Raw genomic sequence first — 20892 nt, forward strand, 5'->3', positions numbered from 1 at the left:
TTGTGTAACTTGCTATTTTTCAGTACTGAAATATGAGATTTTGTTGTTATCGATATAGTGATTTTATTTTTATCTTTAAAGTGTAAAGTCTGAGTTATTTATGTCATAGCTCTCACTCAGACAGTTTCTAGACAATAGTGGGATGATTTGAGGTGAAGGTGTGTGTGCAAGATGTGTGGCCTACAGCTATCTTCTTGCCATTCCCCCAGCAAATTGCCAGATGAAACATGCTTTCAGAGCAACCAGAAGTTGTTTCTATAAAACATGCTGGCAACTCAACAGCAAAACTGTTGAGGCACTATTTTATAGGCTTTTTCTTTGAAAAAAATTAAATTACATTTTGAATTTTTCAGGATAGCTTTCATTTTATGTCAGTTTTTTTGGTTTCCCAATAAATCTGGTTTACTAGGGGCTTCCCTCGTGGCTCATTGGTAAAGAATCCACCAGCCACTGCAGGAGAAGATCTCCTGAAGGAGGAAATGGCAACCCACTCCAGTATTCTTGCCCGGAGAAGTCCTTAGATAGAGGAGCCTGGCAGGCTATACTCCATGGGGTTGCGAAAGAGTTGGACATGACTTAGCAACTAAACAACAACTATTTAATAGTTTTATCTACAAATGGACTTATGTTGGAATAGTATTGTCTGATTCATTTTTATACTTGCATAAGTATATGTTTTTATTTGATGATTTTTTTAAGATACAATCTTAAATATGAAATGCAGCTAATGTTTATTTTTCATAGCTTCTAAACTTTTATAAATTCTGAACATAAAAACCTGTTATTTTAGTATTGCATGTAATAAATACCTAATTACCAACATTGTTGTTTTGCTCTCATCTTGCATGTCTAATTTCAAGAAATAGATTAATATTTCTCATGTTGGGTCTTATTTTCACATAGGTATATGTCACTCTAATGAGGAACCCAAAGGCTATAAATGGCCAAGCATCCAACCTTCTGAATACAGAATGCCCTGTCCAGGGAAACAGGGCTTCTCTGCTTCACGAACATGGTAATACTTTCTTAACTCTTGCCAGCAAACTCCATGTACCTGCTTTCCAGAGTTACAGGCGCTGTTCCATAGATCCCATGCAGTGTATATTAATAGGAAAGAAGGACAGGAATCTCTTTGTACGTCAAATCCATGTGAGGTAAAGATGAGGAAGGTAGGTTACCAAGAAAAGCGTTTTTTTCTCTTTAAGCAACATGCTAATTTAACCTTCTTCAAAGAAAGATGGAGCAATTTGAAAACCAGAGGGAAGTTCTAGAGCAAAGTTGGTGAACAGAGCCAGCATATACGTGACATGACATGTATATACATGACATGACATGATATGACATGCATTTACATGACATGATTGCATATACGTGACATGACATGCCGATTCTTTTTAAATCTTTGGAGTGGTCAACACTGGAGGGGAAAAGAGACATCAAAAAGAAGGAAGACAAGATCCATGTTAGGGCAGTCTGCTAGTGGAGACTGTCAAGAGTGTGGATTTTTCTCTAATTGTTGAATGGAAACCTCAGACAGATTAACAGAGGATTCACTGAATAAGTCAAATCCAGTTCCTCACCCTCCACCCCACCTTCAGTGAGAATTTTCTTGCAGGGAAATTCAGACACTGAAACTGCCCATGTAGAAATATTTTGCCCCCACTGCTGGGTTTGACAAGTGGTGGAGAGGAAAGAAAGGGACTTGGCTTTGGATTGTGGTTCTGCCTCTTCCTGCCTGTGACACCTTGGAAAAGTCCTTGATTTATCTAAGTCTGTTTCCTCATCTATGAAACATGGATTATAATCTGCTTTACAGAGTTATGTGAAATCAAAATGAGATTTTATCTAGAAAGTTCTTAAAGTGGTGCTTGATCCACGTTAACAACTATGCTTTTAAATTTAGTAACCTCATGGAGCCTACACTAGGATATAGGCTACTGCTAGTATTTTTTTTTCCCCCTGATGCATGTGCCTGATTTTTTTTTCCCCAATAAGAACTTTTAATATGAATTTTATGTCCATTGTTATAGTCTTCAAATGAAACTTACCTAGATATCAAGGGAAATTCTAAAGCTTATTATTAACTACTTTTGTCAGCTATAATGTCATGTCTGTGAAACCTTTTACATTTTTTGTTTTATAGTTATAAAGACTCTGTCAACACTTCTGTAGCCTACTGGGGGCCTCCCGATATCTCCAATTGCTCAAGTAAGTGAGAGATGTCTTCATTTCTCCAAGGCAAAATAAGATGACCTCAAGTTTCAGGGTTTTCATCTTCTTTGGAAGATGTTCTGTTCTGTGGTATCATGTGCTGATACCATTGTGATATTAAAAGCTAAGCAAATGATTGTTTGACTCACTTAAAGTAGAAAATACTGTTTTTGCTCATTCTGACTTTCTGTTATACTTATTCTGTAGTAGATAACAATAGTAAGAAAATTTTGGAGAAGAGACTATGTAAATTAAGATTGTGTGTGTGTGTTTTTTTAAGCAGCAAATACATACTTATTTAGTGATTCTGTGGGCATCTCACTTAGAACTATGTGTGAATATTGATTCCTCCAAGTTATTTACCTAAGCTGCTTATAAGCACAGTTTGTGTCTCACTAAAGAAAGACATTAGCTTGTGTGTGTAAAGAAATACTGTTGTCCTGTGAAAATCGTGCTAAGGGATACACACAGGGAACCTGATTTGCTGCTTTACTGTGAAGTAAAATGTTATACTATGTTTCGGATCCCTAGAACTGCTCAGAATACACACGTAAAACTGTATGTTGTTCTTCTGTCATATTTTTTAGGGGAAGCAAATGAAGCTGCCAATCAGATTTTAAATTTAACCAGTGACGGGCAGACATTAAGCTCAGCCAATATCACCAGCATCGTAGAACAGGTCAAAAGGATTGTAAATAAAGAAGAAAACATTGATATAACGCTTGGCTCAACCTTAATGAATATATTTTCTAATATTTTAACCAGCCCAGATAGCGATTTGCTTGAGTCATCTTCTGAGTAAGTCTGTTTGTTTTTCTTCCAGAGAATAATATTTATTGGATACAGGTGTTATGTAGTTTCTCAAAAATCTGAATGCTCAGTGCCCAGCTTTCATAATTTAAATCTCTAGAAGATCCACTGATATTTTCCAAATCATTCACAAAATGTACTTCAAAATTCTGTTTGTTTGGGGTTTTTTTTGAGAAAATAATTTACAAATTGATTAGGATTGCCCACCTGGCTAGATAATGTAAATAGTCCCAGAAAGACATTATTGGTATTTCATTTTTTCATCTGAAAAATGTTAACTGCTGTAAATTCAAAAGATAAATTGTGTATATTTATGTATTTAGCATAAATATAATTTTATATTTAGAATATATTATATATATTTTATATATGTATATAAATTTATGACACTACTTTTTGTTTGCAAAGGAGATACCTAGCAAACATTCAGCTCACATCTTTTAGGTATAATGTGGTCATTGCTGTCTACTATTCCATGGACTGTGACACAAAACAGCCACTACTCTGTGACTGTTATACTTCTGAAATGAAAATGCCTAGGGAAGGGTGAAATATACCTACTTTTACATAATTCAATTTATATCCAATTGTTTCATTTCCTGTGTTAGTATTAAGATATTTGGGCTTCCCAGATGGCTCAGTGGTAAAGAATCTGCCTGCCAGTGAAAGAGATGTAGGGGACACAGGTTCAATCCCTGGGTCAGGAAGATTCCCTGAAGGAGGGAATGGCAACCCACTTCAGTATTCTTGCCTGGAAAATTGCATGGACAGAGGAGCCTGGTCGGCTGCAGTACGTGGGGTCACAAAGAGCAGGACATGGCTGAGTAGCTGAGTATGCACGAATGCTGAGATATTTTTCCTTTCTATTTTCTTTCAACCAAATTTCTTTGATGAAAATTTTCTTTGTTATAATGCATTCTCTAACTTACCTTATGCAAAAATAATTACAAACTTTTTTTTACAGGGTCTTGCAATTCAAAAAATACTTTTATCATATTATTTCCTTTGATTCTCACTCAGTATAAAGTAAGAAGAGGATTTTTTGCATGAGGAAAGAAAGGCTAAAATACCTAAAACACAGAGTATTTGTTTAGGATAACTTTATTGTTGCTTTTCCCTAAAGTATATATTTCTCTTTGAAGTTTACCTCTAGAATTCATTGTTTTAACTGATGTTATTGTGATATGAGGCAATTAATTTAATGGGTATTCGTATTAAGGTCAAAAAAAATTTTTTTTAGATCAAAAGATTTAAGGATGATTTTATTTGGTTTGTATTTTGTCCTGCTGGAAATCACATGTGTGCAGGTACCTAAAATGTGTTCCTTAACAGTGCTATTGTCATTTCTTTAGAGCTTTGAAAACAATTGATGAATTGGCCTTCAAGATAGACCTACAGAGCACAACACACGTGAATATCACAACTCGGAATCTGGCTCTTGGAGTATCATCTGTGTCCCCAGAGACCAATGAAATTTCAAATTTTAGCATTGGTCTTCCAAGCAATAATGAATCATACTTCCAGGTAATAAGTTAGTGGTTTCTGTAATCAATTAGACAAAAATCTCTGATCTTCTGCTAATTGCTATGGCAAGGAGATCTTGGTTCTAGGGGTGGAAGGTAAGTCTGAAGGCTGACTGAGATTAATAGCAGCAGTAGCCATAAGGCATGTCGACTCAGACAGGAGGTATACTTTCAGCTTACCTTCTCCAGGAGGTGATACTGGAATTAAACGTTGAACTATGAGGGAGTACCACCCCACTGGGAGTGGGATATGGGATTAGTTTAATCAGAAGAAAGGGCTTCCCTGATAGCTCAGTTGGTAAAGAATTCACCTGCAATGCAGGAGACCTCAATTTGATTCCTGAATTGGGAAGATCTCCTGGAGAAGTGATAGGCTACCCACTCCGGTGTTCTTGGGCTTCCCTTGTGGCTCAGCTGGTAAAGAATCCGCCTGTAATGCGGGAGGCTTGGGTTTGATCTCTGGGTTGGGAAGATCTCCTGGAGAAGGGAAGGTCTATCTACTCCAGTATTCTGGCCTGGAGGATTCCATGGACTGTATAGTTCATGGGGTTGCAGAGAGTCAGACGTGATTGAACGATTTTCACTTTCCTGTAGTCAGAAGAAAGACCTTTTTAAGGACCCAAAGATGGGAAGATGCATGGTGTGCCAGTATTTCTCAAACTGTTACATTATAACCACCTAGAGAACTTACCAAAACAGATTGCTGGGGCTCCCCTGGTGGCTCAGTGATAAAGAATCTACCTGCCAATGCAGGAGACACAAGTTTGATCCCTGGTTTGAGAAAATCCCACATGACGCAGAGCAACCAAGTCTGTGTGCCACAACTCTTCAGGCTATTCTCTAGAACCGGGAGCCACAACTGCTGAGCCCATGTGCTGCAACTACTGAAACCGCAATAAGAGAAAGCGGAAAGTGAAAGCTGCTTAGTCATGTCTGACTCTTTGCCCCTCTGTCCGTGGAATTCTCCAGACAAGAATACTGGAGTGGGTTGCCTTTCCCTTCTCCAGGGGATCTTCCCGACCCACGGATCAAACCTGCGTCTCCTGCATTCAGGCAGATTCTTTACCGTCTGAGCTACCAAAGAACCTAAGAGAAGCCACCACAAAAAGCCCACACACCGCCACCAGAGTGGCCGCTGCTTGCCCCAACTATAGGAAAGCCTGCGCCACAATGCAGACCCAGCAGAACCAAAAATAAATAAACAAATAAAAATTTCTAGGTCCCATCTCCAGAGATTCTAATTTAGGGTCCTGAGTGGATCTCTCAAGTTTGCACTTTTAACAAGTTCCCAGGTATTTGCTAGTACTGCTGGTCTGAGGATTGTATTTTGAGAAACAGTGGTATAGAAGGCTGCTGCTGCTGCTGAGTCTCTTCAGTCGTGTCCAACTCTGTGCGACCCCATAGACCGCAGCCCAGCCCACCAGGCTCCCCCGTCCCTGGGATTCTCCAGGCAAGAATACTGGAGTGGGTTGCGATTTCCTTTTTCAATGCATGAAAGTGAAAAGTGAAAGTGAAGTCGCTCAGTCTTGTCTGACTCTTAGCGACCCCATGGACTGTAGCCCACCAGGCTCCTCCGTCCATGGGATTTTCCAGGCAAAAGTACTGGAGTGGGTTGCCATTTCCTTCTCCAGGTATAGAAGGCTAAGAATGACAGATGAAAATGAGGCTGAACAAGAAATTCGGGGCTAGATTAATGGAGATCCTCTCTGACTTGTTCAAGTGACACTTCAGCAATTAATTGTCAGATTCCTCTTATGAACTAGACAGTGTTAGCCACATGGGCAAATGAAATGATTGAAACATCATCCTTGACATGGGAGAACACCTAAGTGGCTGGCATGTCATACTTCTTAACTGTGGAGATAATTCAAGATAGAATATTTAAAAATCTGGATATAAGGAAGAACTTTTTTTCTGCTTTGGACCAGCGGCTCTTTTGGAGTAATTCTGTTTCACATCTTAAGAGTTAAAAAGCAGTCAGCGTCAGTCTCATTTCAGGTCCATTTGCAGGAAAACACTCTTTGGCGTAATCTGTGGGTTCAGGAAAAATGATACCCAAGAACGCTCATAAAACTTCAGCTGCTTCCTCAGTGAAAAGATACTCATTCTCAGCAATAAAACAAGTGAATTCCAGTCTTTTTTTTTTCTGATAGTTATTTTTTCACAGTGTGTTTTGAGAAAAATTCAAAATCTATTAAGTGCAAATCTAATCTTTATTCTTGAAAATGTCAACTGATTTGTAGATTTCTCGGCTTGAGTTAAACTCTACATTTCTTGTTTTGCCACATTTGCAAAGCTCGAATAAGATCCAGGCCTTTGTAAGGGACTCATACTGAGGGCAGAGACTGTGGTGGAGGTAAAGAGGAGACGAAGCTGAGTCTTGATGACGGCAGTTACTGTCCTAGGGAGTAAAGTTATCATTGCAATTTAAATATACTTACTCAACTGGTGTCTGTGTGTGTGACAGATGGATTTTAAGAGTGGACAAATGGATCCTTTGGCTTCTGTCATTTTGCCTCCGAACTTACTTGAGAACCTAAGTGAAGAGGATTCTGTATTAGTTAAAAGAGCACAATTTACTTTCTTCAATAAAACTGGACTTTTCCAGGTAAGTGTTCATTAACTTACTATTTTTCAATCAGAAATAGTTTCCTTGCTTAAAATGAAAGATAAAAGTTCAGGTTTCTCAAAAATATGTCAAAAGTATAGAAAAATTAATCTATTGTATTTTAAAAAGTTATTTAACATAACTCTAAATACTTTATTTCTGATAATCATATGCTTATTAATAAGATGTGTTCATTTAAGTTTTTTGAATAAATCAGATTAAGACTTGCATGATGCAATTAGAAATGGAATTTGTGGAGGTTATTATTTCTTATTTCTTTTGTTAAGTATTTTATGCTCTCCAGCAATTTAGATCTTCAGAGTTAAAGAAATTGTGTGCCAAAGGAAAGGTTTTTTTCTTGATTCAGCGGGAAGCACTGTTTACATAATGAGCAGCATTCTTGGCTTTAATCAGTTTTCCCATTAGTATTTCAAATGGCCTTTGGCCTTCCCACATCCCCCGAGTAGCGTGGCATTGTGCTGAGCACATATTATCATTTTTATTGGCATCGTTTCCAAATACTAGAAAGTCCCCTGCCAGCAAACACTGATGACCTCTGGTTGCCTTTGAAAGTACAGCTCATTTTGAGCAGTTTCACTGAGCCCTGTCAATAAAAGTTTTATCTGTTATGTTGAGGATACCTGTGTATATTAAACAGTGTGACCTATGTAAGAGAGAGCTGCAAGTTTCAAAGTCAGTAGAAATGTTTTTCGCTGCGCTAGGCATCACATTTAGAAGAATGGCAAAGGAGGCTACAGGGAAGTAAAAGGAGGAGCATGGAACTGTTTATAGTCATTAACTCAAAACACTTTTAAATGTTATCAGCAAATGTTTTAAGAACAAGCTATATACAATTTTTGAGTAAATTAAGAATGTAGCTACATGTAATTGCTTTGAAGGATTTAATAGCTACAAACACTTAAAAATGCAATTGTTAAAGTTGTTGGAGACGTGTAACAATGGCACCTTTTAAAATAATAGGAGAGGACTTCCCTGGTAGTTCAGTGGTTAAGATGGCACGCTTCCAATGCAGGGAGCCTGGGTTCAACCCCTGATCAGGGAACTAAGATCCCACATGCTTCCAGGTGTACCTGCCAAGCCCCAGCAAATAATAATAACACAAAAAAATGCAGTAGGTTTGGGATGATGTGAATAGTGGGAGAAGAGGTCATTGAGAGGAGAGGTGGGCACTGGAGGAAGTCCTAGCGTTGTAAGATCAGTCACTGTTTCATTTTGAGTCTCGTCTTCTCATGTGATCACTTCCTTCTCCTTTGACATCTCCCAATCCTCGACATTATTAGAAAACATATGTTTGGTTTTTAAAGTAAATTTATAGAAGACTGAAAAACATGGAAGGTTCTAATTGTACTCCCCTCAAGAAGGGAACAGAATAAGAGTATTTTTTTATTAATTAATTTTTATTGCAGTATAGTTGCTTTACAATGTTGTATTAACCTCTGAAAAGTGAAAGTGTTAGTCACTCAGTCTTGTCTGACTCTTTGTGACCCCATGGACTGTAGCCCACCAGGCTCCTTTCTGTACATGGAATTCTCCAGGCAAGAATACTGGAGTGGGTAGCCATTCCCTTCTCCAAGGGATCTTCCCCACCCAAGGATTGAACCCAGGTCTCCTGCATTGCAGGCAGATTCTTTACTGTCTGAGCCACCAGGGAAGCCTTACTGCTCAGCAAAATGAATCAGCTGTATATGTATGCATAGCCCCTCTCTTTTGGATTTCCCTCTCATTTAGGACAGTACAGTGTATCAAGTAGAGTTCTCTGAGTTATACAGTACATTCCCATCAGTTGTCTATTTTATACGAAGTATCAATAGTGTATATGTGTCAGTCTTAATCTCTTTAATTTCTCCCACCTCTCCTCTTTACCGGAAAGGCTGGATATCTCCAAACTGTAGCTCCTTATTGAGAGAGAGAACACACAAACCTAATAAAAAGCTATACTCTGGGTGCTGAGAACTAGGTAGCATTGAAGGAATCCTATAGTTATTCCAAAAGGGCTGATTTACAAGCTGTAATAGAGAAATTGAGGAGGTTCAACAAGAAAGACAAAGGAAAAGAGAAAGTCATGATAACCTAATGTTCCCAGGCATTTTGCAGCACAGATTCATTAATTTGATTTCCTGACAACCTTAACTTTGAAGTGGTAGCTACAGACGCCATCAAGTGTACGATTGGAGATGGTAGAAGTTTTGGTGGAGTTTTAATCCAGTAGAATTACATTTAGGTTTACATTAGCAAACACTCAGGCTTCCCTGGTGGCTCAGCTGGTAAAGAATCTGCCTGCAGTGCAGGACACCTGGGTTCTATCCCTGTATTGGAAAGATCCCCTGGAGAAGGGAAAGGCTACCCACTCCTGTATTCTGGCCTGGAGTATTCCATGGACACTGTACTCCATGGGGTCGCAAAGAGTCAAACACAACTGAGCGACTTTCATTTCACTTCATGTTAGTAAACACTCAGGTTTCCTTAGAAGCTCAGACAGTAAAGAATCTGCCTGCAATACAGGAGACCTGGGTTCCATCCCTGGGTGGAGAAAATCCCCTGGAGAAGGGAATGGCAACCCATCTAGCATTCTTGCCTGGAGAATTCCATAGACAGAGGAATTTGGTAGGCTACAGTCCATGGGATCGCAGAGTCAGACACGACTGAGCGACTTTAGCTTCACTCACTTCACTTCTAGTAAACACTCAGACTGTTGTCATGAACCTGAAAGATGAATTGATTTTTATTTTTCACACCATATTTCCTTGTTATTTCTTTAGAGGAAAACAACTTCATCTATTTTTTATGGTAGGGAAATGATCTAACTGTCTCGCAGCTTTTTATGAGTGTATATTATTTGTGAGTTTGCATTGTTTCAGATGTTAACTGGCTGACATCAGTTACAGCAATCAAGAACGAAGTTTTATGAACATTATCTTACAGCATTGGCTCTAAGGTTCCTTCAATGTATTTATTATAATAAGGGAAATAGCAGAGCTCTTTCAGGAAAGCTAGCAGTTTGATCTTATAAACAGGATGTTCTATAACTGAAGATCTTAAGTGTAAGAAGTGCTGACAGATTGCTTACTTTGGAGCACCAAAATAAAATAAAAGGGTGTACTTCTGACTAATACACATATTTTTTTCTTTGAAAGGATGTAGGAACCAAGAAAGTCACCTTAGTAAGCTATGTGATGGCGTGCAGGATTGGAAACATTACTATCCAGGATCTGAAGGATCCTGTTCAGATAAAGATCAAACACACAAGAACTCAGGTAAAGAAAAGCTGCAAACAGCCATGGGACAGAGTCTGACTGTTTCATAGCACTCCGAGGCATGTTTTAAAACATGGTTAGAAGTAACTTGTACCTTGTGGGGGGCTGTTTTCCACAAAGGGGAAACCAGCTAGTCCGGCAGTCCTGTAATGTCACAGATGGTGGCCATAGGATGAGCGAGGGAAATTTAGTCTTATCTAGGGTTCAGTCATCTGAAGAGGAATAAGAGTGAAGGAAAGAGCCACTCCTTTTAAGAAACGACTTATGATTTGATGCTGGAGAAGACTCTTTAAGAGTCCCTTGGACAGCAAGGAGATCAAACCAGTCAATCCTAAAGGAAATCAACCCTGATTATTCATTGAAAGGACTGATGCTGAAGCTCCAATACTTTGGCCACCTGAGGCGGAGAGCCAACTCATTGGAAAAAATCCTAATGCTGGGAAAGATTGAGGGCAGGAAGAGAAGGGGCTGACAGAGGATAAGATGGTTGAATGGCATCATCAACTCAATGGCCATGAATTTGAGCAAGCTCTGGGAGATAGTGAAGGACAGGGAAGCCTGGCGTGCTACAGTCCATGGGGTCGCAAAGAGTCAGACATGACTTAGCCACTGAACAACGACAACAATTATTGGATTGGCCATAAGGTTCATTCGTATTTTTGTGCCGCTTACAAAAAACCTGAACAAACTTTTTGGCCAACCTAGTACTTCAGCTAAATTAGATTTAGACACAGTGCACAATTGTGTCATTAAAGGTTTTTGTTGTCTTTTTAAAGTCAAGTGAAAGTTAAAGTCGCTTAGTTGTATCCGACTCATAGCAAGTATAGCCTACCAGGCTCCTTTGTCCGTAGAATTCTCCAGGCAAGAATACTGGAGTGACTATCCCTTCTCCAGGGGATCTTCCTGACCCAGAAATCGAACCAGGGTCTCCTGCATGGCAGGCGTATTCTTTACCAGCTGAGCTACCAGGGGACCCCTTCTAAAGTCAAAGATATCTGAAGCTGGGAAAGCAGAAGGGAAATGGGAGAAACAGGAGAGAGTTGACTTATTTTTTGAGAGGTTAGTGCTTGTCTAAAATCTTGGCAAATGTTGCTTTTTTTTTTCTGCTTCATCTGTTTATTTTACAAAATTATGTGGGGGTTCTTATTGTCCTCAGTGGCCTAACCACAGTGTTCCCCTGTTTTATAGAGGCTCCCAGTCACGGTTCGACTGTTAGGCAGGCAGGAAGGCAGGCGGGAAGTGACCCAGCTGATAAGGAGTAAGGCTTGGAATTGAAGTCTACTAAGAATTCGCCTTGCTTTGTCACGGAACCCTCTGAGACTTCCCTGTTCTACCCTTTGGCCTCCTTTGTTTCGGCTCCTTCATCCATAAAGAATTTTTTTTTTATCGTGGTAAAATATGTTGTTGTTCCATAGCTAAGTCGTGTCCTACTCTTTGCAGCCCCATGGACTGCAGCATGCCAGGGTTCCCTGTCCATCACTATCTCCCAGAGCTTGCTCAGACTCACATCCATTGAGTCAATGGTGCCATCCAACTGTCTCATCCTCTGTTGCCCCCTTCTCCTCCTGCCCACTATTTTTCCCAATATCAGGGTCCTTTCCAGTGAGTTGGCTCTTGGCATCAGGTGGCCAAAGTATTGGTAGAATATACATAACATAAAAGTTACTATTCTAACCATTACTAAGTGTGCAGTTCTGTGGGTACATTCACACTGCTCTGCAACCATCGCTATATCCATCTCCAGAACTTCTTCATTTTCCCCAACTAAAACTATGTCCCCATGAAACACCTCCCATCCCTCCTCTCTCAGTCCTTGGAAACTTCCTTTCTATTCTGTCTCTCCATGAAACTGACTACTTTGATATCTCATATGAGTGGAATCATACAGTATTTGTCCTTTTGTGATTGGCTTATTTCACTTGGGATTTTCAAGTTCTATCCATATGATACCATGTGTCATAATTTCTTTCATTTTTAAGTCTGAATGGTATTCCACTGCATACATTCACACACAGAGACACACACACATTTTGCTTATCTTCATAATGGGTACTTTTGCTGCTTCCATCTTTTGGCAATTGTGAATAATGCTGCTCTGAGCATGGTTGTGTAAATATCTGTTTGAGTCCCTGCTTGTGATTCTTCTGGGCATATACCTAGAAATAAAAGAGAATTTTGAAGATGAAGTGAAATTTTAGTGTAAAGAGCTTTGCTAAATGCTTAGAATTGCACTTTACGATGAGACATAAAATTAGTAACCTGCAGATAAATGAATAAGGTGATGATTCCTCTGGAGCTATAGTTGATTTCCATTTGAAGTCTGTGAGAGCAAACCCCTTAAACTACCTGCTGTTCTTGGATTGTATTGCTGTGACTAATGGTGGTCTATTCCTTTGTGTAAAGCTTAGCAATTTTACTCATTTCCCATGTTCAAATTGTATGATTTTTTTTTCATTTATTTTAAACACAGTTTCACATGTTTATTCTTATGTTAATATAGGCAGTGGCTCATCCCATCTGTGCCTTCTGGGATTTGAACAAAAATGGTAAGTTTTAAAATATTGGCTGTCTTAATAACAGCTGAATTTTAAACCTTGTTAGACACCTCCATTCCCTTTAATTCCATCTCACATCAGAGTGAGTCACAATGTAAGGTGATGGCAACTGAGCTGCAAAATTTAGTTTAGGTAGCTTGGGAAGAGAATTCTTATTTCAGTAATTTTTTATTCATTGCGAGAAGAAATAGGCTTACTTTACTTTAAAAAAAAACTACCTCTAATTTCAGTAGTTTATAAGCTATAGCTTACATTTTACTGCCCCTTTTAGATGAATGTCAGTATACATTTGATCACATTTCTTCTGGGACACTTCTGAGATTATTTGATATGCATGAGGCATGCAATTTAAAATCTAGTTTCCAGACCATGGATTATGGGGGGTATCATATTAGAGGACTTATAGGAATGGTTATAATAGATACATGTTACTTGAAAGAAATGAAGTGCCTCCAAAATGACATTTTACAGTTGAGAGAGAAAGGCAAAATTAAGGGATAAATCACTAGGTGTAAAGGGTGGTGACGTCTGTGAAGGGAAGGGGAAACCTCGCACCTGGTCGGCTTCCCCTGGGATTCCCTGCCGTTCTCCTGCGGTTCCCCAGTGGGAACTGTGGTGGCCCAGTCAAACCGGTGCTAGTGTGGGCTACTTCTCAGAAATGTAATCTGAAGGTGTCCCAAACCGCCTCATACTCCTTATCCTAGCTGGAAAGTTTTTGTTGTTGTTTGGTTTCTGGTTGCAGTTTGAGAAGATCCTGATTTACTCGCTACATAGTTAAAAATAATATCACCTTGTAGTCTTAAAACACTTTTTAACTGTATGTGTCATTCATATTCCATATCATACCAGGAAAGTCATATAAGATGTGGCAAAGGCATTACAGTAAGTTGTTTCTGTGCATGACTGCTGTGTGCTTAATAGCATGTTCCAAGGAAACTGACCTTTGTTCTTATGTCTTCCCAGAAACATAGGTTGACTCAAGGGGGTAAAAAATTGTATTGATCTCTAGAGACTTTTTTAGTACATAACATATTTGGAAAGGAGTATTCTTTTCATGGAAATTAACTTTGAAATATATTAAATAAGTTACGCATCAATTCATGCATTAATATATTTATGTTAAATATATATTTATATAAAATATGATCTACTAAATAAATATGTCTTATAGATATACTCAAGATACATACATTAAATAAGTAAAATATATATTCAAATATTTTGAATTTTAAAAATTGACGTTTTTGCAATCTCCCTGAGGAGGCACTTCCACAGGACACAGTTGAAAACCACCCCCTAATCTCTATCTGCCCATCTTGTAATAACATCCTATGATTACAGGAATCGAAATTATTTTAAGTATTGGCAGTTTTCAAGACAGTATCTGTTTTGCAGATAAACAGCAGGGCAAAAGAGACTGAGGCATAGTTCCCCAAGGGAACGCTCACCCATTCTGGGAAAGGAACTGATCTGCTATCGTTTTCACACTGTTGACTTCTTCCCACAGAAGGTTCTGGATTTTGGAACACTTCAGGATGTGACGCGCACAAAGATTCAGATGCCAACGAGACAATCTGCCTGTGTAACCACCTCACCCACTTTGGGGTTCTGATGGTAGGGGAGGAATGTCTAAACTCGTTTTGAAATGATATAATTGTGGAAGGCGTATTTCTTTTTGTGAGTCAGCCTTTATGGATGATGTGTTTGGGAAATTTTTTTCCTAATAATTTTCATCTATAGCCTGAAATCTTGATTCTTAAATAAGAATCTAACTGGCAGAGACCATATATTTAAAATGTGCAAGGTAAGTATAGAAACGAATACTGTCCCCCCATCCCGTGCATTAACAGTAATCACAAATAACCTCAGAAACAAGAAAATCACCATGAAACCCTCAAATTAACAGAGAAAGTTAGGGAGATGGGGAAAGAGAGGGAGGGTGGGAGAGAGAGAGAGAGAAAAGTTAAAGAGGGAGAAAATGTTGGGTTTTACTAGCATGGAAGTGAACTGTGAAAAGTTTCATCAAAAATTGTCTTATAGTATATTATCACTCGTATATTTGAATGGAGCTTTGTACCAGGTACTGGTGATCCAGTTGTGACCCCAAATGACTGCAGCCCTATCTAGAGATCACGCCTGTTAGCACTGACTAGTAACTAGGGTAGTGTGGAGGCTTGCCAGAGAAATGATGGGTGTGACATTTCTCTCACAACTAGACCTTCCTATCTTTCTTTCCTCCCTTTCTTCCTGCCTTCTTTCCCCTGGCCCTGGTTTTATCTCATTAGCCAGCCTGTCCAACAGTTCTAAGCAGAAATTAGATCGCATCAGTATGTTTTTTCAGCCCATCAAATTTTTAAGAGTCAATTTTCGAGAGTCATACAAGCAGGAACTTGTATGACTTCATCCACAGACTTACACCTTCATTTTATAATCTGGTATGCTAGTGTTTGTGTAAACATCTTTCTGGTATGAAATATACCCTCCACATCCAAACAGAGCCATTGTTTCTGTATAGTTTCCATAAAGGGAACAAACCACATTTGTTTTTTAATTGAAGATGGGAGTAATGAGTGCTAAGGCAGTAAAGCTTTTCAAATTTGAATCATAGACGTCGGGTTATGTATATCCAATCTGTCCCTTGAATCTTACACCCACTTCCAATGGGACTGAGACAAAGCACTGAGGGACTGTGGGGTGCAGTGACTGGCTCATGGATCTACTGGGCCTGTGGACTGATAAAGGGCCATTGTCATGAGGCAGCCCTGCCCGTTGTGATTTTCCCGACAATCCAGTACTTAAAGCTCTGAAGGATAGGACCATGTCATTTAAAAAGACTGACAATCATAGAAAATAACTTTCCTCAAATATTAATGTCTTTATTTACTGACAGACCATGAAAATGAACAATTAAACTATAGCATGTCTTCCCTAAATAATTTTTTAAAATCCTGTTTTCTTCCATATTTGTTTTTTTGAAAAGTGACAGCCTCTTTCTTTCATGAAATGCTGATTTTGCATCATTAATCATTTAGGTATACAAGCTTTAGCTTAATTTACTGAAGTATTTAACTGTGTGTGTGTTTGAGCAGGATTGTGTGTGTTATAAATCAATATTAGATAAATAGATAGCAATAATACTATTCACTGTTCAGAGATGATTTATGAGTAACCAAAGTTTGGCTTCCTATTGCTTTTTTTCAAGTATTGTTTACATTTTGTTATGAATTTTTAATTATATATTACTTTTTCTGTTGTCTTTTGATGAAATAATTTTACAGGTATAAGGGTATGTGCATTTTTCACTGCTCTCTTTCCATTTTCTATTGTGGCTGCTTTTATAGGATTATAAAGTTCTGGAAGAAAAACTTTCCAGAATTTATCTTTTCTGGTCATATGCCCATATCCTTTCAGCGTTTCCAGACCACCAAGACATTGTTAAGAGTCTTTCTTGGTGTACAGACTCTTTATTCACCTCTGTAAGGTGTTCCTTGAGTCTGCTTTGCCCCATGACACAGTCACCATATGAGAAATTTAAAAACATACCCCCCCCAAAAAATACCCCAGATTCATAATTGTATCTCCTAATCTACAAACATATGAAAATTTTCACATCCTCTGTTCCATGTATTTGTAGTAAAACCGATTTTCATCTTTTTTGACGTTAGTATGTTTTCATGTTGGCTAGTGCAGAGGAACAAATATTTTCATATTCTTCATTCTTTAAAAGTACAAAACAGCATGAGAATTGTGTTTAAATGTGTAACCATGAAGAGCATTATTTTATTCAATTTACATTTTAAACTGTGGCTCTAATCATGACTTGCAAGTCAACCACAACATCTAACGGAGAGCCGTATATTTTTCAAGAGGTAATAATGAGTCCTTTGGAGGCTCTCAAGATATTTCTCTGCTCCATCAAATCCTGGAGTAACCAGAATTTTGATCAGGGTAACCTACCAGTGAATCGAGTGGCCTGACTCAAACCCACCCCATGTGCCAGGGGAATCTCAGGTCCTCCCAGTGGTTTGAGGGATTCCTGGGAGAGGAGGGTAGGGATTGATGGTCCTCTCTGACCCTGAGTCCCTGTGTCTGCTGAATTCCATCACTTTGTGCATTTCTTGCTATCACACAGGTACTGTTACCTGCTCCTCACTGTGTCAACCGAACCTGGAATTAAGTCCCACTCGTGGTTTCACGTAAATAGGCACTCATACAAAATGACTTCCTGGAGGTTTTTGTATGAATAGCAGATTTTATTGACATTTTAGTGACAATTAAAGAAAATTAACATTACAGAATGAAAAACCTATAAACTTTTTTTTTCATAATTTAAGACCTAAAAGTTTAAACCAGATATTCCATGTTCCTTTTCCAAAAAGGCTGCATTTTCAAACATCTATATAATGGAGATGCCTTTCTCCTCCATCCAAGGCTTGAGTAGTTGGTCTTAACTCAAGGTTTATCCCTAGTCCAATTCTCCATTTAAGGAAGAAAAGAAAGATTTTCCTATCACACCTGAATTTTGCAAGTCTGCCTCCTTCTGCACAGTGAAATTACGGCTGTGTATTCACATGCAAAAATGTTTACTTATTTTTAACCACAACAACATCTAATACTTAAAAAAAAAAAACATTTTCTGCTATGCTGGATCTTCACTGCTGTTGGCAGACTTCTGATTTCGGTGGCTTCTCTTGTTGCAGAGCATCGGCTCTAGAGCGCAGGCTTAGAGTTGTGGTGCACAGGCTTTAGTTCCCCTCTGCATGTGGAATTTTCCCAGACCAGGGATTGAACCTGTGTCCTCTGCATTGGCAGGCAGATTGTTATCCGCTGCACCACCAGGGAAGTCCAACCCCTAACACTTTTAAGTAACAACTTTTCAAGTGTATAAAAATGAAAAAACTATGATACCCTCTCCACCAAAAAAAAAAAACTCTTGGTGGCTTCTCATTTATGACAACAGAAAAGGAAAGACCATATATGTACCAAACTTTGCAATGACTACAGTAAGAGCCTCAGCACTTTTCTTAGAACTGGGCAGCCACATGCCAGCCAGCCTCTGGCTATCTCGGATGAGTCCCACCCTACCAAGCAAAGAAATGAGGCCCACCTGAGGGCTTGGACACATGGGCCACCGTGGCCTCCATTTGTGCTTGGAACCCCAGCTCTGCAAATGGTAGGAAGGGTCTGGTTATTTATAATGCAAGACAATGAACTCCTTTCCAGTTTTTGTTAGAGGAACCAGTGGTTTTGCTCTTCAAGTTATACTGATGTGCAAAGAGCTTGGGTAATAGGTAATGATAAAAAACCATGTACAATTCTCTCAATAATGCTTCATTTTTATTTCATGGAGTGATCCACAAGAGTGCAATAAGTGGAAATTTCAGTACAGGCATACCTCGGAGATATTTTTGTGGGTTCAGTTCCAGACCACTGCAATAAAGCAAATATCAAGATAAAATGAGTCATACAAATTTTTGGGTTTCCCAGTACACATAAAAGTTATGTTTGTACAATACTGTAGCCTGTGAATGTGCAATGTCATTATCTCTAAAAGGAAAAAAATATATAGATACTTTACTTTAAAATATGTTATTGCTAGAAATTAGTCACCATTGTCTAAGCTTCAGTTTATCAAGCAGTGACATCGAAGATCACTGATCACAGGTCACCATAGCAAATATAATAACAATGAACCGAACAAGTTTTAAATGTGATGAGAATTACCAAAGTGCAACACAGAGACCCAAAGTGAGCAAATGTTGGAAAAAGGTCTTAATTCAGAGTTGCTACAAATGTTCAATTTGTAAAAAGAATGCAGTGTCTGTGAAGTGCAATAAAGGCAAACACTTAAAATGAGATTCACCTGTATTGATTTACACTGTTGTTGTTAGCCCCTAAGATTGAGTTGCGATTCTAAGTGTTGTCATGAAGCTTCTACTAGAACAAAACAGCATTCTCATGAAAAGAGATTATTACAGCTATTTCTCATGTTTTTGGTAGGACCTTCAAGGAACTGCCTCACAGTTGGATGCAAAAAACACTAAAATCCTCACCTTCATTACCTATATTGGGTGTGGAATATCTGCCATCTTTTCAGCAGCTACCCTCCTGACATATGTTGCTTTTGAGTAAGTTTTTTTTTTTTCACTATCTGCCAAATCCAGAGCGGACTGTTGCAAAACATGAATACGAGAATTGTCTCAGCTTTTAAAAAACATGTATACACCCTGTGAATCATGTAGGATTCAGTTTTAATGTTCAGATTTCTCATGAGATGTATCATGCAACATGAGTTTCCCAGCTTTAGAATCTTAATTTATAGTTACTATATTTCTATTGATAAAATGTATTTAAGCCTGTTAAGATAATTAGTATTTAAGTAAATAACAATTGTATGAATTGCTTTTTATGGTAAAAGATAAAAACATTTTTGTGAAAATACAAGATGAAAAAAGATGAAAGCAAAATAAATCTTATAAAATTGGTTTTGAAACAGGAAGTCTTTTTAAAAAAGGACCCTGACCTCATTAGAAATCAAGAAATTTCAAAAAATTTTAGGGAAATTGGTTTTTAACAAAAATATTTTTTCTAATAAATCTAGAATTTTTCCTGGATTAAAAAAAAAATCAATCTGTTGTAACCAATTAGAAAATTTGGAAACAGTTTTGAAATTAGATTAGTAGTTTAAAAAAAAATCTTTATAATTTGCCTGGTACTCTTATATCTGTGGCCCTCCTCCCAGTGGAGTGAGTGAGTGAGTGAAGTCACTCAGTCGTGTCCGACTCTTTGCGACCCCATGGACTGTAGCCTGCCAGGCTCCTCCATCCATGGGATTCTCCAGGCAAGAATACTGGAGTGGGTTGTCATTTCCTTCTCCAGGAAATCTTCCCAACCCAGGGACTGAACCTGGGTCTCCCACATTGTAGGCAGATGTTTTACCATCTGAGCCACCAGTGAAGTCAAAGATGGTAGTATCTAGGTTATTGCAGAGCTGTATAAGATGTGAATTAACTGCCTGTGCTTAAAAGATTTATTTACAATATCATTCTCATATATCTTTCCATTGCTCCTCCTTTTCTTCCTAAAGAAAATTACGAAGGGATTATCCCTCCAAAATCCTGATGAACCTCAGCACAGCCCTGCTGTTTCTGAATCTCGTCTTCCTCCTGGACGGGTGGATCACCTCATTTCATGTGGATGGACTTTGCACGGCCATCGCAGCCCTGCTGCACTTCTTCCTTCTAGCTACCTTTACCTGGATGGGACTAGAAGCGATTCACATGTACATTGCTCTGGTGAAAGTATTTAACACTTACATTCGCCGGTACATCCTGAAATTCTGCATCGTTGGCTGGGGTAAGCCTCCTGCATTTTTTTTTTTTTCCCCTGTCCTGGAAATCACTAGGTTCTCATAGGAAAATCCTATTTTGAAAGAATAGGACTGCTAAAAGAAACTTCAAGATTGTGAGTGATATGCCTTTGATATACATAACCGAAGGCAGGGGTGTTTTTAAAACTGTTCCACAGTCCTCACAAAAGTCACGATTAAAGGGGAAAGAAAAAAAAAGCCTTAGCTCTTGAGTCACCACCAACTTATTTCCTGTGTCCAGAGCCAGCCCACCCAAGTCTGAAGAAGCAGCTGGCAGACAGTGGTGGATTTCCATTATATTTCAAAATAGAAAGGCCAGCTCAGACTCTTAACTATTCTTGCCCCTAGACACATGCCCATGTCTTGGAAACCTGAGCGAAAAGGTTATTTTTGTGAGTGCAACCAGAATACTGACAGAATTCTTGCTTTGAACTTCTTACCATGATTCCTCAGCCAGACACAGATGGCTATGTTAGCCTGTTTACAGTTTTCCAATCAGGCTCCTTCTTTTATCTGGGTTCTGTATTGGGGCAGGCATTTT

At 38.7% G+C, this 20892-nt stretch overlaps 1 protein-coding gene across 6 annotated transcripts in view; it reads left to right on the top strand.

Annotated features, from left to right (window-relative positions):
- The window catches only part of ADGRG6 (adhesion G protein-coupled receptor G6), a 152849-nt gene that overhangs the window by 103339 nt on the left and 28618 nt on the right, over positions 1-20892 (top strand). For 5 of the 6 annotated variants that reach the window (XM_018053276.1, XM_018053277.1, XM_018053279.1 and 2 more), the window contains 10 exons: positions 904-1015; positions 2144-2208; positions 2799-3009; positions 4374-4545; positions 7012-7152; positions 10308-10427; positions 12928-12973; positions 14490-14596; positions 18983-19110; positions 20070-20338. In XM_018053276.1, coding sequence (XP_017908765.1) covers positions 904-1015; positions 2144-2208; positions 2799-3009; positions 4374-4545; positions 7012-7152; positions 10308-10427; positions 12928-12973; positions 14490-14596; positions 18983-19110; positions 20070-20338 — 1371 coding nt within the window. The remainder of the gene's footprint in view (positions 1-903; positions 1016-2143; positions 2209-2798; positions 3010-4373; positions 4546-7011; positions 7153-10307; positions 10428-12927; positions 12974-14489; positions 14597-18982; positions 19111-20069; positions 20339-20892) is intronic. The other variant, XM_018053278.1, reaches the window with a different exon arrangement.

The sequence above is a fragment of the Capra hircus genome, chromosome 9, assembly GCF_001704415.2.
Source record: "Capra hircus breed San Clemente chromosome 9, ASM170441v1, whole genome shotgun sequence".
NCBI classification, from domain to species: Eukaryota; Metazoa; Chordata; class Mammalia; order Artiodactyla; family Bovidae; genus Capra; species Capra hircus.